This window comes from Hyaena hyaena, unplaced genomic scaffold (genome assembly GCF_003009895.1).
Source record: "Hyaena hyaena isolate Hyena2069 unplaced genomic scaffold, ASM300989v1 scaffold_781, whole genome shotgun sequence".
NCBI classification, from domain to species: domain Eukaryota; kingdom Metazoa; phylum Chordata; class Mammalia; order Carnivora; family Hyaenidae; genus Hyaena; species Hyaena hyaena.
In genome coordinates, this window is record NW_024081414.1 from 323,014 (window position 1) to 338,150 (window position 15,137).

Below are 15,137 nucleotides of genomic sequence, written 5' to 3' on the forward strand. Positions count from 1 at the left end.
GTTATTCTACTTGACCTCTGAAGACACGCTGTCCCTCTAGATTGCCCTTGGGATTAATCTTCACCTGCAGGTGGATGTGAGTGGGGAGAATGCTGGGCCCTCCAGTGCAGATCACCCATGCAGTGGGCCACCCTGGGCTCACAGCCAGACTCCTGGCCAGTACTTGGATGCGCCTGGAGCATCCCAGCATGCACACTACCCCTGCTCTTGGCCACTGGTGGGCAAGCCACATGAATGAAGGCTTTGCTTTCCCGAGAAGCAAACGTGCAAAGTGCACGGGGCAGGAAGATGCCCAGGGCGGAAAATGTCCCAGCCCCAGACACACAGACAGTTGCCACCACGGGGAAGAAGCACACCCTGAGCTCTGTGGAGGGCAGAGTTAGGAAGAAAATACATGGCAAAATTCAATGCACAGTCAGACCGGAATCCGGCGAGGCTGGCGTCAGACTGGTGGAGGACAGGGACCGCGTGGGTTTGGGAACTGGCAGCATCCACTCTCCCTCACTTTGTTAACGGTATGCACTTCTCTCCAGTGAAGGATTTCCACCCCGTGACACAAACAGAAGGCTGTGAAGGCAGGAGATTTTGGTTGCTTTTGTTCAGTCCCCAATGCACTCCACTCTGATCACCTAGGACTGTGCTGCTTGATATGCTATTTGTTTACAGTCAAAGTAAAACCAAATCACATTTAAAATTTAGCTCCTCAGCCCCACAGGGCACATTTCCAGCTTGCTTGCTTGCTTGCTTGCTTGCTTGCTTGCTTGCTTCCTTCCTTCCTTCCTTCCTTCCTTCCTTCCTTCCATCCTCCCTCCCTCCCTCCCAGTTTCATTTCAAGCTCTTAACAGCCACATGTGTCTAGTAGCTTCTGCACAGTTAGAGAACATTCCCGTCACCAGAGTTCTATTGCATGGTGCGGTCTACAACATCGCCTGGCATCTAGAAGGATCTTAGCATACGCTGAATGAGTGAACAAACCACCAAAGTGCTCTACTCTCTGCTCTCCAAGGAAAGGACATAGGTTGCAAGATCAAACCACCCAACTTTTTCCCCAAGACTGTGAATTTTTTTTTCTAGTAATGAAAGAATGGGAAAATGAACAAAATGGCAGGCAAACAGACAGTATGGCTGGAATGTATTTAGGCCAAACAGCAGCATCCCTCGGGTGAAACAGTCGCCTCACTCTGCCCTTTTCCCTGCCACCTTCGTATCCTCGCCAGAGCATCCTTCCTTAACTGGGGTAGCCATGACAGCGCTCTAAACCGGTATGGTCACGCCCGGCGTTCTCAAGAGTCTCAGTGCTTTTCCACCAAGTCCAATGAGAACTCCCTGAACCTGGGCCTCACCCTGCTTGCCCAGGGGACGTCCTGGGTCAGTCTCCGCCCCTCCCCCAGAGATGCCAATGGGCTGTCCGACCCAAGATGGAACTCAGGAAAGCCAGACCCGCTGGCAAGAGGAAAGCCGACCACATTTCTGCCAAGGCAGGAGGGTGCTCCGTCAGGCTGAGAAATAACAGGGCTGAGGAAATGATTATTTTGCTACTAGATGCAAACAAAACTGCTAACGGCATAATTACTGGCATGTTTTTCCTCATGAACAACAGCCTGAGAAGATACACCCTTTCCGACTCGCACATTATCTGGGCGGAATTTTCCTCGGATGGGTGTCACACGGGGCTGGAGGGTCTCAGGAGAGGGGATGTGCCTCTCTGCGCGTCCAGAGAGTAGAAGCGGCTGGATGCCGAGAAAGGGGCCAATAGAAGAGATGGTCGTGCCCGAAGACGTGGCGCTGGGCCCCCAGGGAGGACTGCCCACAAAGTCCTGAGGCTACCACGGTAGCTTCCATCACAGCGTTTACCTCACTACTCATTACTGTCATCGAGTGCCTACGTCTCCTGCATCAGTGGTTCTCAAGCCTCGCTCTGTCTTCCGATCACTTGGGGAGCTTCAGAAAATACACAGATTCTTGCTTCCGACAAGGAATTTATATCAACTGGTCCAGGTGCAGCTGTGATGTGTCTAAAGATCCTGCTCTTTGAAAGGCATCTGGAGGACAGTGTCTAGGCACCGTGTGGAACCCGGACTTTCCCCTGTTGAGAACCATGTGACAAGAAACTGTAATCGCCCTGCTCCACCTGACGGCTCCCCACTCTCGTTCCTGGGCTGTGCTGGCTCTTCCCTGCCCCAGGGCCCTTGCATATGCTGTTCCCCTTTGCCTGACACCTCCACGCCCATTTTTCCCATAGTGGGCCCCATTTCAGCACATGGCTTAAACATACTCTTCCCAGGCATTTTATCTACCTTGACCATGAAAGTAGGACCTTCCTTTTATTCTCCACCATGGCACCCTGTCATTATTTAACTTCTACAATCTCCATTTCTCCCGAGATTGTAAACTCTTTGTGAGCGATTGAGGCTCTTCCATTGCTGCTTCTCCCAAAATCTATCACGGTGCCTGGTGCCCAGCTGTGTTCAGCAAGCACGGGATAGGTGAGCTGCATGCCTGCCTGAGTAAACGGTCATATGCTGGAAGGTGCCCCCAAATGGCGGTGGTAGCTACACCGCTTTGCCAAATGGTCCCGAAGCTCCCACCCATTTCAGGGTCTGGCGCAGCCTCTGTCCTCTTGGGGACTCAAGACGGCCCAGGTATGCAGCGAGGAGGGTGTGGCTTGGGCCGAGATGGAGGGGATCGCCGGCGGGAATGTACACGAGAGAGACAGCAGGGGTAGAAGTCTGCAGACCCGCATGCAGTGGTGGGGCGGTGGGTGCACACGTTTCCAGGCATTGGTGAGCAGGTGGCCCAATCCGCACAGTGGGAAATGAGGTGAACTGACATAGGCTGGGAATATATTCTAGAAAGATCATCGGAAAGCCATGGCCCTGTGAGGAACACACTTCCCTGTCATTCCGTGGAGAGCTATGTCAATGATGCAAATCCTCTGAGGGTGGCAGGGCCTCTGTTTCAGGGACCTACGCTCCTTACAGAGAACAAGAAACACCTCGCACCTATTAGTATGGCTGCTACCAAAAAACCCCAGAAAAATGACATTTTGGCAAGGACATAGAGATGCTGGAGGCCTTGTACACTGCTGTAGAAAATGGTAATGAAAAGCCTTAAAAAAATAACAAATAGAACTACCGTATGATCTAGAATTTCTACGTCTGGGCATATACCCCCGAACACCCCCGAAAGCAGGGAGGTGAAGAGATATTTTTACAGCCTTGTCACAACAGCATCACTGACGATAGAAAGAGATGGAAACAGCCCAGGTGCCTGTCAGTGGGGGATGAACAGGGAAGCAGAGTGTGGTACAAAAATACATGTGGAATATTACTGAGCCTCCAGAAGGAAGGAAGTGCGGACCCCTGCTACAACACGGATGGACCTGGAGGACACTGTGCTACACGAAACAAGCCAGTTGCTAAAAGACAAATGCTGGATGATTCCATTTGCAGGACACACCGGAGGAGTCTGATTGGCAGAAACAGGAGACAGTGCTGGCTGCCAGGGCCCGGGCAGGGAGAAGGGGGTCTTGTGATTTCCTGGACACAGGGCTTCAGTTTTGCGAGATGAAGAGGGTTCTGTGGACTGGCCGTCCAGCAGTGCAAATGAACGTCCTGAATCCGGCCAAACTGTACACTTAAAAATGGCCCAGACGGTAAATTTTATGCGATGTGTACTTTACGACAATTAAAAGCAAAAGAACAAAGAGGGCTCTCAAGCCACATTCTTCCATGGTCCTCCCCCTCTTCACCAGGCTGTCCCCACTGCCTCGAGCTCCGCGCCCGCCTGACTGCTGGGCGTGCCGGCCTCTCTACACCAGCCCCTGCTCTCTGAGTCTCCCCAGTGGGGCAGTCCGTGCAGGGTGGGGTCCTGGTCCCCAAACAGAAGGTGGCTGCTGGGCTGTGTGTGATGAGAAGGCTCAGTGGCCGCTTGCATTCAGGAAGCTCATGATCTCTTCCAGGACTCCTGCCTCCGAAGAGAACAGGAAAGCCCCCAGGGGTCTCTAGGCGTGGTTCTAGGGGTCAGCAGAGTGACCACCTGCTTCCCTGCTGGCCTCGCCACTCCCACCTGTGTCCCCTCCCAACTGTCCGCCACAGCAGCCTAAGTGATTTCTCCATACTGTGAAGGTCATTTCTCCTCGTTAAAACCACACAGCTCACCACTAAGGATTCAACCACCCACCAGGTGATCCAAGGGTCCTTGCAGGGGCTGGCCTTGACCTACCTCACTGGTAGAAAGGCAATCCCTTGCTCTTTGTGTTTCAGCCACATTGGCCTTCTTCCAGCTCCTCAAACAGTTGAGGTCCTTTCTACCGCAGGGCCTTTGTTCATGCCATCCCTTTCCCAGAACACTCTCCTGGGACCCCTCATGCTTCTGCTGGGGAACTACTACCATCACATGTATCTGAGCTCACGCAGTGCCTCTTCAGGAGGCTGTCCCAGGCCCCCAGCCCAGGTGAGCTTCGCTTGCTGGGTGCTCTTACATGCCTTCCTTCCCTTCATGAAGAACACCTGCCTTACCTTGTAACGGCAGGCTCCTCAGTGCCGTCATTCTGATTAACGCCCACCTCCCCTCTATTGATAACAAGGGCCATCGCATGCACAGCCCTTACTGTGTGCTAAGCACTTCACATACAGGAACTCATTTGACCATCTTAGCAACCATACGGGGAGGTGCTGTGACTATCCCCACTTTATAGACAAGGTGACTGAGGCGCTGATTCTCTCAAGTCTAAGTTCACACAGCTGGTGAACCCAAGAGCTAGGCTTTGAACCGAGGTGGTCTGGCTCGAGTCTTGAGCCTCTAACTGGCCTCCGATGAGGGCAGGGTCTAACCGTGCTTCTCCTCAGTGCTGAATAGCTTCTGCCCAGCCCAGCGTCTGGCACACAGTAGGTGCTCAGTACACATTTTTGCTGAGTGACTGATGAGGTCAGAAGGAGCCCCATCTCCCGACCTTGCTGTGGGAGTAGAGGACTGTTTTCTGCCGCCTTCAGAAGGGGTCTGGATGGTGAAGGAAGGAGGGACGCTTACTGCTCAGACCCTCGGCCTTCACCTTTCCACCTTCAACCCCAAATCTGTCTCAACCCAGCAGACACACTGGAGACCGGGCTGAGGAGGGCTGGGCTGAGAGGGAAAGGTCACCAGGCCTCCGTGGGCAGGGATACGACAGATGGGCATCGCCACATTGCGACATCGCTATTAACGACAGGAGTTCTTGGACCCACTGCGGAATCACTGAGCAGACCAACGACTGACAAGTACGGAAGCAAATGTACACCACTGTCTGGGCATCGGTACTGGGTCATGAAACCTCAAATCCGAGGTTGACTGGGCTCTGTGCTGTGACTATCACCCAGGGTCTGACTTCCTGCAGAATTTACTGGAAGTTCTGTTTTATACTAACCTCCTTAAATTTTCTTACACAGTGGAAGTTAGGTTTTGAGGGATGAGGATTAAGACAAAATATATGCTAAAGACCCCAGCAGAGGGCCTAACACGTAGTAGGTACGCAGTAGATATTGGTTGGATCTGGATGTGAGTTTGGCTCCATCGGTCCTCTGTAAGCACTGGTCTCTGGGACAGGAGAGATGCCCCAGACACCTGTTTCCTGTTGTTATTAGCTGGCGCTTCCAGGTGAGACACCATAGGGCCGCTCTTACACTCCTGGCCTGGGCTCTGCTATCTTACGACAGCACCTTGGGTCTATGGTCAGGTGTAACTTAAGTGTCCATAGGGTGGGCCCTGCTGGGGTAGACCTTACTGCAGCGGCTCCCTAAGAGGCAGCAGGAGATCCCAGATTTAGCTTGAAAAATTTCAGCGCCGTGTCCCTGCCACCTACATGCACGCACATGTGCATGTATACCTGCACACCAGACTGAAAGTGAGCTGTGGGGGCGCCTGGGTGGAGGCCCAGTCAGTTAAGCTTCCGACTCTTGGTTTCGGCTCAGGTCATGGTCTTGCAGTTTGTGAGTTCGAGCCCTGCATGGGGTTTTGTGCTGCTGGCAGCATGGAGCCTGGTAGCGATTCTCTTTCTCTCCCTCTTCTGCTCTCTCAAAATAAAGAAATGAGAGAAAGAGAGAGAGAGAGAGAGAGAGAGAGAGAGAGAGAGAGAACAGGTGAGCAAGTCCCAGAGGGGCCATGGACACACTCAGCCCTCCTTCCGTTTGCATCTGCTTTGTCCCAGGACACAGCCTACCTAGCATAGGAGAGAGGGTGTGGGGTCGGCTACCACTAGCTCAAACCAAGCAACAGTGCGAAACATTTTTGGTTTTGTCCGAGGCCCGTCTAGCTAAAGGACACTAACTAGTGGGGCTTCGTGCCTTAGTAAGTAGAATATGCTCAACAAAAGCATCATGTCCTTTGATGACCCAAGACCTAGCACCATCTCAGTGTTTGAAAACATCTATTTTCAGCCATGCCTTGGATCCACAGGCAACACCAGCGAGAGCCTTCATGGGCCAGGCCATCACGTCACAGCAGACCAGGAAGGTCGGGAATTCTGACACACACTTAGCTTGCACACTCCAAATGTAGCCATGGTTCACGTTCACCAACAAGTCGGTTCTGTCCTGTTTTTCTTGAGACGTTCGGTCTTCATCGTCTAACTTTGCTTTTCCTGCTTTTAAAAGAGACGGGAGTTCAAGTAGTATTTTACCAGTCTTTTCTTCAGTAAAGGGAACAAAGAAAGCAACTTGGTTGATGATGAAGTTCCGCCTGTGAAGCCGACTTGATTCCACTGCTAGAATAATAGCCCGTGTTTATCCAGAATTTTCTATGTGTTAGGCACTGTACACTATTTCCTTGACCCCTCCTAACATTCCTATAAAATAGGTGCTAACACTGTGTCCCTTTCTTAGGTGGACATAGTGAGAGGCAGAAAGCAGAGGCCACAAGCACCTGCTCCCATGGCCAGGGTGGTGGCTCAGAATCTGTACCCAGGCTATCTGCATCCAGGGTCTAAATAAGGCTGGGGGCCAGTAAGTATCAGTGAGTCTTTATGACTTGAGAGGGGAAGAGTCAGAGCTGGGCAGGGGACACGGGGAGGTGATGTCAAATCACAGAATGTCTCAGAGCAGCCATGTTGGGTGTACTCTGTTCTTGGAAATCCCCAAAGTTTTGAGAACCTTCTAGAAGCTTCTGACTTGGGCATTCTGCCCCTTTGAGAAGGCTCCTAAGTTTGCTCATCCTTCCTGGGGCAGGAGAAGTAGTGGTTTTGGAAACTACAGATGGAGCAGCAGATGGGAAGTGAAAGTCTATCAGAGTTGCCCAGGATAAAACCATTCATCTGCAAAATTCATATGTTTTTGCATGGGGCGACTTCACAGAAACAATGGCAAGAGGAACCAGCAGTGCTTGATGCAGAAAGTGCCTCTGGCCATGAGGCTGGCAAAGTGAAGTGGGCAGAAGAACTGGAGAGGGGTGTGTGTGCTGGAAATGATAGCAGTGAGGGTAGATGGGGAGAAAGATGGACTCACAGAGGCACAGACAGACCTGGAGAATTAAAGCTAAACAAGCTAAAAATACCATGACTCCCTTCTCTGGAGCCCAAAATAGGTTTGGCACAGGCTCTAGGAACGGATTGCTGGGCTCCTCAGACATAGAGGAGGTTCAGCCCTGGATACAGCTCAGGAATTAACAGTTGACATTTACTGGGCCCTTTGCAAGCGCCTGACACTCTGCTAGGTACGATCCCCTCCTGATTTCACAGAGTGAACTCGCAGATGGTCACACGGCTAGTGAAGTTAGCGGACCTTGGACTCAGGCCCTAAGCCAAAGGATGGGACTCGGGGCACCCACCCTCGGGGATGCGGAAGTGCTAGGGATCCTGACAGACCACCTGGCCCAGGTGGTGTGTCCATGGTTGTGGCAAATCAGCACCAGGCCCCTAGGGGGCAACCTCGAGGCCTGGTGTGAGTCTCCTGGGAACGGCCCTGGACACATGAACGCCCACTGGACCTCAAGAGGTCTTTGGCCGAGGGTTACAACTCGATCTAGGCGGAGGTGACCTCAGCCTCCACTGGAGGTCCCCAGGAAGAATGACCAGGCTCAGGACAAGAGGGGACTTTCCTGCCTCCAAGGACCCTCTCTCATGGCATTCCCTGAGGGGCGGGGCTGTTTCCTGCTGTGCGCTCCAGGTAGCCAGGGGCCATCCTGCCCCTCTGGGCCCAGCTGACTTCCCCATGGAGCCAGAAAGAACACCAACCTTGGAACTGGACAGAACTGGTTCTCAGTTCCGATCTACCATGTATTTCCCACATGACCTTGGGTCTCAGTTTGCCCTTGTGTGAAACAGGTTTGCTTTGGGGTTGAATGAAGTGTCTACCTCATTAGATGTTATGCCAACATTTGAACTCAGTCCTTTCTTGGGAGGCAGAGGGACAGTGTCCTAACTCACCCCCTGCCCTGTGCTTCTCTACACTCACATCTCCTCATTCTTTTATTATATTCCATCTGTTTATAAATTTCTCAAATGCAGCAAGTTCAATCTGTGACCCATGTCTTGTCCAGAGTGTTCTCTCGTTCAAGAAGTGTTTTCAGCTGGGGGGCGCCTGGGTGGCTTAGTCAGTTAAGTGTCCGACTTTCGCTTAGGTCATGATCTCGCGGTTCCTGGGTTCGAGCCCCGCGTCGGGCTCTGTGCTGACTGCCAGCTCAGAGCCTGGAGCCTGTTTCAGAATCTGTGTCTCCCTCTCTCTCTGACCCTCCCCTAGTCACGCTGTCTCTCTCTCTCTCCTAGAAATAAATAAAAATATAAAAAAAAAAAAAGAAAAGTGTTTTCAGCTGGAAGCGTTTTTGCCCCTTGGAGACATCGGGCAACATCTGGGGACATCTGTGGTCATCCCAAATGAGTTGGGTGGGGGGAGGCACTACGGGATCCAGTGGATCGAGACCAGGGGCTGCTGCTAATGTCCTGCTGTGCACAGGACAGTCCCCACAACAGAGCCATCCAGCTCAGTATGTCGTTAGCGCCTCGGTGGGGAAATCCGAGTCTAGAACCATCTCTTTCTCATTTGCCTAAAAACCCTTTAATTCTTCATTTCTCAAGTCAAAACTGCATGTTCTAGAGGACTTTATGACCTCCTGACCATGTCCACCACCCCCAACACACCCCTGCTTTCCAGCTCTTTCACACCTTGCATGGCGCCTCTAATTCTACTTTCCCAGCTAAGGGACCTACTCCACCAGGGAGGGCCTGGGACGCTGCTGCTCACTGAATGCCCAGTTAGTGCCCAGCGTAGGAGTTGCCTAACGAATGCTGTGGAATGGGCCCCTAAACAAATGGGTAGGTAACTAAGTGAAAATCTGCCAGCGAGGTTTCATCATCTGCTTACCCTGCTATCCTGTGAACAAAAGCAAACAGGAATGTTTCTAAGGATCATTTTTCTCAGGTTCAAGGGTGCCAGATGGACCCTGCCTGAACTGGCCAAAGATTGTGCCCCTCCCCAGGTCCCTGCCAGGGCTCAGGGCTTCCCAGCCAACAATGAGATGCCACCAACCAAGGACGGAAGGAGAGCACCAGGAATCGATCATGAAGGAGACAGAGATTATTTCTAGCTTTAAATGAAGACCATCCCTCCACACCCATATCTTATTTGCTTCCTGATTCAAAACCCAAACTCTGGGGGATGTGTGATCTCAATAGTTGATGACATTAAGAATGATGGTTTAGGTGTGATCATCATGTGTATATTAGGTTAAAAGAGAAGGGTGCCTGGGGGGCTCAGTCAGTTAAGAGTCTGACTTCGGCTCAGATCATGATTTGTGGGTTCGAGCCCCACGTCGGGCTCTGTGATGGCAGTTAGCTCAGAGCCTGGAGCCTGCTTTGGATTCTGTGTGTGTCTCTCTCTCTGACCCTCCCCTGCCCATGCTGTCTCTCTCAGAAATAAATCAAACAGTAAAAAAAAAAAAAAGAAAAGAAAAGAAAAGAGACCTTATCTTTCCAGGAGGTATAGGGAAACACACACACAGCTACGTGGTATCTCGGGAGTGCTTCAGTGGGGCCACGGGAAGAAGGGGAGGGTACAGACACGTCAGCACTGGCCACGGCCTGCTTCCAGCTGAAACCAAGCAATGTGTATGCGAGGGTTCCCTATGCTGTTCTCAGCACTTGTATGCATGTTGGAAAACTGCCATGATAAAAATGTTTTTTTTTAATATTTTTCTTATTCTTAATTGAGAGAGAGAGAGAGAGAGAGAGAGAGAGAGAGAGAGAGAGAGAGAGAGAGAAAGGGAGCAGGAGAGGGACAGAGAGAACCCAAGATACAGAGTCTGAAGCAGGCTCCGAGTTCTGAGCTGTTAGCACAGAGCCTGATGCAGAGCTCGAACTCATCAGTCACGAGATCATGACCTGAGCCGACGTCAGATGCTTAACCGACTGAGCCACCCAGTGCCCCAAAATGTTTTTCTTTAAAAGACGCCTTCGTGTGACTCTTGTGTGGAAGGTACTGTCCTGACCCAACCCTTGCACCACCAGAGGAAGACAGCACCACACCCCCACTGCCCTAGTCAAGCAAAGAGCTGCCTTCTGGCAGGAAACACATTTTGTTTTCCCCTCTTACAAGATCTAGAGGAGTGTCCGTTGTTATGGCCGATCTTAAAGCACAGACCAGCGTTCGGGTGAAGGGACAGACGTTTGAAGGGACAGAAGCTCCTGGTGGCATGTGAGCTTCTCGGTGCCTCGGGGCTGCTGGCCACCCCACCAGCTTTACACCGTTGTGGCTGGCGGCCAGCAGGCCCACGTGGGCAGATGTTGGAGGACAGCTTGCCGTTTGATGCTCTCATGTGAAACCTCCCAGTTTTAAAATGTGGGCAAACCACTGCTTTCTTAACAGTTGTTAGGGAACAAGCACACAGACCCGTGGGCGTCCAACGGTCCCAAAACGCATGTCTGTGATTCTGTGGGGCTGTCACAACTGACCTCCCTCCCTCCACTCCACTCCCCTTTCAAACACCTAAGTCTGACCTTGTCCTGGCTCTCATCAAACACGCCAGTGATGCCCAGATTCTAGAACCAACATCATGTTACCCCTGGAACCTCTGACCTCTTAGCACACTCTGTTCCAGCCACACCGACACCCCCAGCACACCAGGCGCATTGCCAGCAGCCGCGGCTCCCTCCACCTAGACCACTTTCCCCGTCAGAGTGGCTCATTCCTCCTCCTCTGTTCGTCTCCGTAAGGACCTCCCCAGCCACTCATCAAAATCACAACCCTCTCCTGCGGCCATGTTCTGCTTGGTTCTTCTCACGTGGCACTGTACTTGTTAGTGGTCTCCCCCACTTGAATGGAAGCTCCATGTGGGTAGGGATTTTATGGTCTCTGCGGCGTACCCCTGAATAGAGCTGGGAAAACCACGCACTCAGTGAATAAACTCCTGCTGGATGAGCGAATGAACGCACCCGTGATGCTCACGTCCAGGGGGGATCCCGTGTTAAGACCTCACACGTGAGGTCTCCACGGCATGTCACAGAGGCAGAACTGCTTCCCCAGACCAGCGGCCACGTGCCTCTGTCTCTGGTTTCACAGCTCTGACCAAGGGAAACGAGAGGAGGCCAAGACCTCAGAGCAGGCTGGCATGGGGCCACAGGCCGCCTTACCTGATGGGGTAGTCGGCTGCGCTGAGGTTGATGAAGAAGTCCCAGGGCCAGTCGGTCATCTCCAGGAGGTCCCGCATGCTCTGCAGATACGTGGTCAGGAGGCTGGCTCCGCCCCAGATGGTGGCCATCCTCCAGGGGGTGACACGAACGTTGTCATACTGTCTGGAGAACCGGAGCACTTGCCGATGCAGATAATTCGAGCGCTTTTCCCAGGAGAGAAAAGGGGATGTTCAGCAGCCCAGAAAACACGCAGACGTGCCCCGCAGCCTCTCTCTGTCTCCCTTCCCTTCTACTCGCCAGGGCTTCTGAACATACTGGGCTTTGCCATGTAACTGGTTCAGGCCTGAGGGTCTTTCTACATTGTTATTTGAAGCTTGATTCTTTTCAAACATCTGTTTTAGGTACGTGAAATGCAGATTACCTGGCCCCACCTCTGAGCTAATGGTTCGCTCCGTGTGGGCTGGTGCCCGGGATGCTGCATTTTACTACAAGACTGAGGCATGTGGTCTGAGAATAATAAGCTAAGAAGTAGGACCATGTCTAAACCTTGCATGTATTTTGAGGGCAGGTATTTCTCCATTACCTTCCCATAGTCCTGCTATGATCAAGCATCCCATTTTTCCTCCTTGACTACTGACATGATCATGTCAGGTCAGCAGACCAACAGAAACCTCTAGCTCAGGGGTTAGCCTGCTACAGGGTTTTATAAATAAAGTTTTATTGGAACACAGCCACACGTACTCATTTACACATTTATTATAACTGTTTTCATGCTACATTGCAGAGCGCAGAGCCCACAGAGCCTAAAATATTTACCGTCTGGCCCTTTCCAGGAAATGTGTGCCCAGTCCTGGGATAACCATCCTCACAAAGTGGCAGGCACTGCACTGGGCAGCGGGGCAAAGAGGTAAGAAAAACAATGTCTACAGAGCAAGTCTTAAGTCACAGCTGGGGACTGTGAAGCCAACACACATTCTCTCTCATTCTCTCATCCTCTCTATCTCCCCCACCCCCTCCTAACCCCCAGACCAAATGCTCCAAGGAGAGGCAGCTGTTTAGACTACCAGCCTTGCCTGAGAGGGAGGTCATCTTGGAGAGGGGCCGACAGACCGGCACAGAAAGCCGGCAAGGGGTGTCCTATGGGGGTGCGTTCCTCACCTTGTCCACGTGGATGTAGTAGAAATGGTCTTTGTGGTAAATGGCCTTGAACATGCGCTGCAGCTGCCGAGAGGCACGGCCGTGGACGACCAGGACGAAGGCGATTCTCACTGGGTTGGCCAGCATGTACTCCACCGAATCCTCGTCCCACTGAACGTTCTTGTTGGCTTTGCCTGGGGACAAGCCGAGAAACCACAGAGGCGGGGTGAGGCTCAGAGGGGCTTTGCTGAGGGACAGGGAGTTTCTCTGATGCTTCAGCTTGGGGGGACTGTTTGAAAGTCATGGTCGTCACATCGGGCCCTGAAACCTAGTCCAGCTTAACGTGGCTTGTCTTGGACACTTATAACGTCCTGGTACAAATGTGGGGGGCTGTGAGGTGCATAAAGGCAGGGGTCCAATCCCCAAGGGGCTTTAAAAAGCTGAGAGAGACCTAAGCACATGTACTCAACTATCGGGTAAGGCAGGAGGCAATGAGAGGCGTAAGAGATCTATCTCTGAGCCACAGGGGAAAGAGGAGGTATTTCTGAGCTGCGTCACAGATGACACATGAGCTGGCTTTGCCTGTTCAGGTCCACTCTGCCTTCTCCTCCTCACAGCATCCCTTTCTGTAAAAATGGCGGGAAGAACAGATAATATGATATCTGCCCTCTTACACTTTTAAGATCACAGTATAGTATTGTTGATTATAAGCACGATGTTATATAATCTCTAGAACTAACTGAAAACTTTCTCATCCAGTATGTTGGGGGGCGTCATCCCCCTCCTCCGTTCTCAGTCTACATGGATGGGAGGGTCTACCTCCATGATCGGTGACAGGGAAGGTCACAGAGCTTAAGGCCTGCCCAATCGGAACACTGCATCTCCCTGGCAATAAATAGTCTGTAGAGTTCAGAGCTGGACATGTGACCCAAGGAAGCTAATTAGCCAAGAAGACAGAATTCCAGACTTTTGTTGGAACAAATAGAGTAGAGAGGCTCTCTTTCTGGAATCTGTGAACCTGTAAGACTCTCAGAGCCCATTTATCCCCACACGGAGAAAGATTTTTTTTTTTTTTTTTTTTTTTTTGGAGAAAAGCCAACACAGAGGAAGAAGTGCCGAGTGATGGGATCCTAATGACCCCGTGTGAGTTAGTGCCATCAGACTTGCTGGAAATCGGCCACCATCTTCCCTTGGTTTTCTTTGAAAGCTCAGATCCTAGACCAGATCTACCTGCATCCTCCGGGTTCCATACGTCTTTTATCCCGGATGAGCCTTAAAGACTTCTTTTCTCCTCCTTTCCCTTGCAAATATTCCAAGGGCAGGGTTTCAAGGAGAAACACAGCATATTGGTTTAGTTCATTACAATTTTGACAAGAGATCACCTGCCCTTCTTCTGCCTGATTTCCTTTGGGTCCAACCTGATTTCTTCAGGCTTCTAGGTTTATGAGACCCAGGACGTTCCCAGGATGTCAGCTTGGAAACAGAGAACCAGGAGTGGTTAGCCTGGAGCTCAGGAGGTGGGGAGCCTGCCGCTTCACTGGAAAGCTGAGCGACTGCCGAGTGAACATGACTCCTTCCATACTGTTCCAGAGGACAGGACGAAATTAACATGGATGACGTCCGGATCACACGGCCCAGCCCTCAGGCCTGCACGACCTGCCTCGTGAAGCTCTCTGCATCCTCACTGCCTTACCATCTACCTCGCTGCCTGGCCTTCTTCCTTCTCCTTGAGCCTTTTCATTTCTGCCTCAGGACCTTCTCACTGTCTGCTCCTGTTTCCTCAAACACCTCTCCCTAGATCTTTGCATGGCTCTATCTTGTCATTAGTTCATACCTCAGCAAAAGACCACCTGCCCCCATCAGCCACATGATCCTCTTTCACCTCACCCTAATCTCAATTTTCTGCACAGCATTTAATACCATCTGAAATTGTTTATCTGTTTATTTGTTAACTATCTGGACATTCCACTAGAAGAAAAACTCCAAGAGATGAGGGGCTATTTCAGTGTCGTTTGTCACTGATCATTCAATGCTATGACAGGATCTGCCACACATCTGGTTCTTGCTGTAAAAAAAAGGGATAGGAGGGTACATTTTGGTTTGGTACCACAGTAACAATAGATTCTGTTAGAGTGCTGACCAGCCCTTGCCATTCATTATTTCACTCAGTCCTCTTAACAACACTACCAGGTAAGTGCTATTCTCCCCATCGTGCAAGTGAGGGAACTGCATCTTTAGAGAGGCCAAGGGATTTGTTGGTTCAAGGTCACAATGCTTTAATTATTCAGCTGAGATTCAGACCAAGGTCTGTTTCCAGAGCCTATGTCCTTAGACACTCATATATACTGCATTACCACACCTAGACTTTAGAAAAGTTTTTAACAATTCTGCATGTCCAAAAAAAAAA

At 51.4% G+C, this 15,137-nt stretch overlaps 1 protein-coding gene across 2 annotated transcripts in view; it reads right to left on the reverse strand.

Moving 5' to 3' along the window:
• XYLT1 (xylosyltransferase 1) overlaps nucleotides 1-15,137 on the reverse strand; it is a 302,097-nt gene that overhangs the window by 62,749 nt on the left and 224,211 nt on the right. For both annotated transcript variants that reach the window (XM_039218878.1, XM_039218879.1), the window contains 2 exons: nucleotides 12,752-12,924; nucleotides 11,594-11,796 (listed from right to left, as the gene is read on the reverse strand). In XM_039218878.1, coding sequence (XP_039074809.1) covers nucleotides 11,594-11,796; nucleotides 12,752-12,924 — 376 coding nt within the window. The remainder of the gene's footprint in view (nucleotides 1-11,593; nucleotides 11,797-12,751; nucleotides 12,925-15,137) is intronic.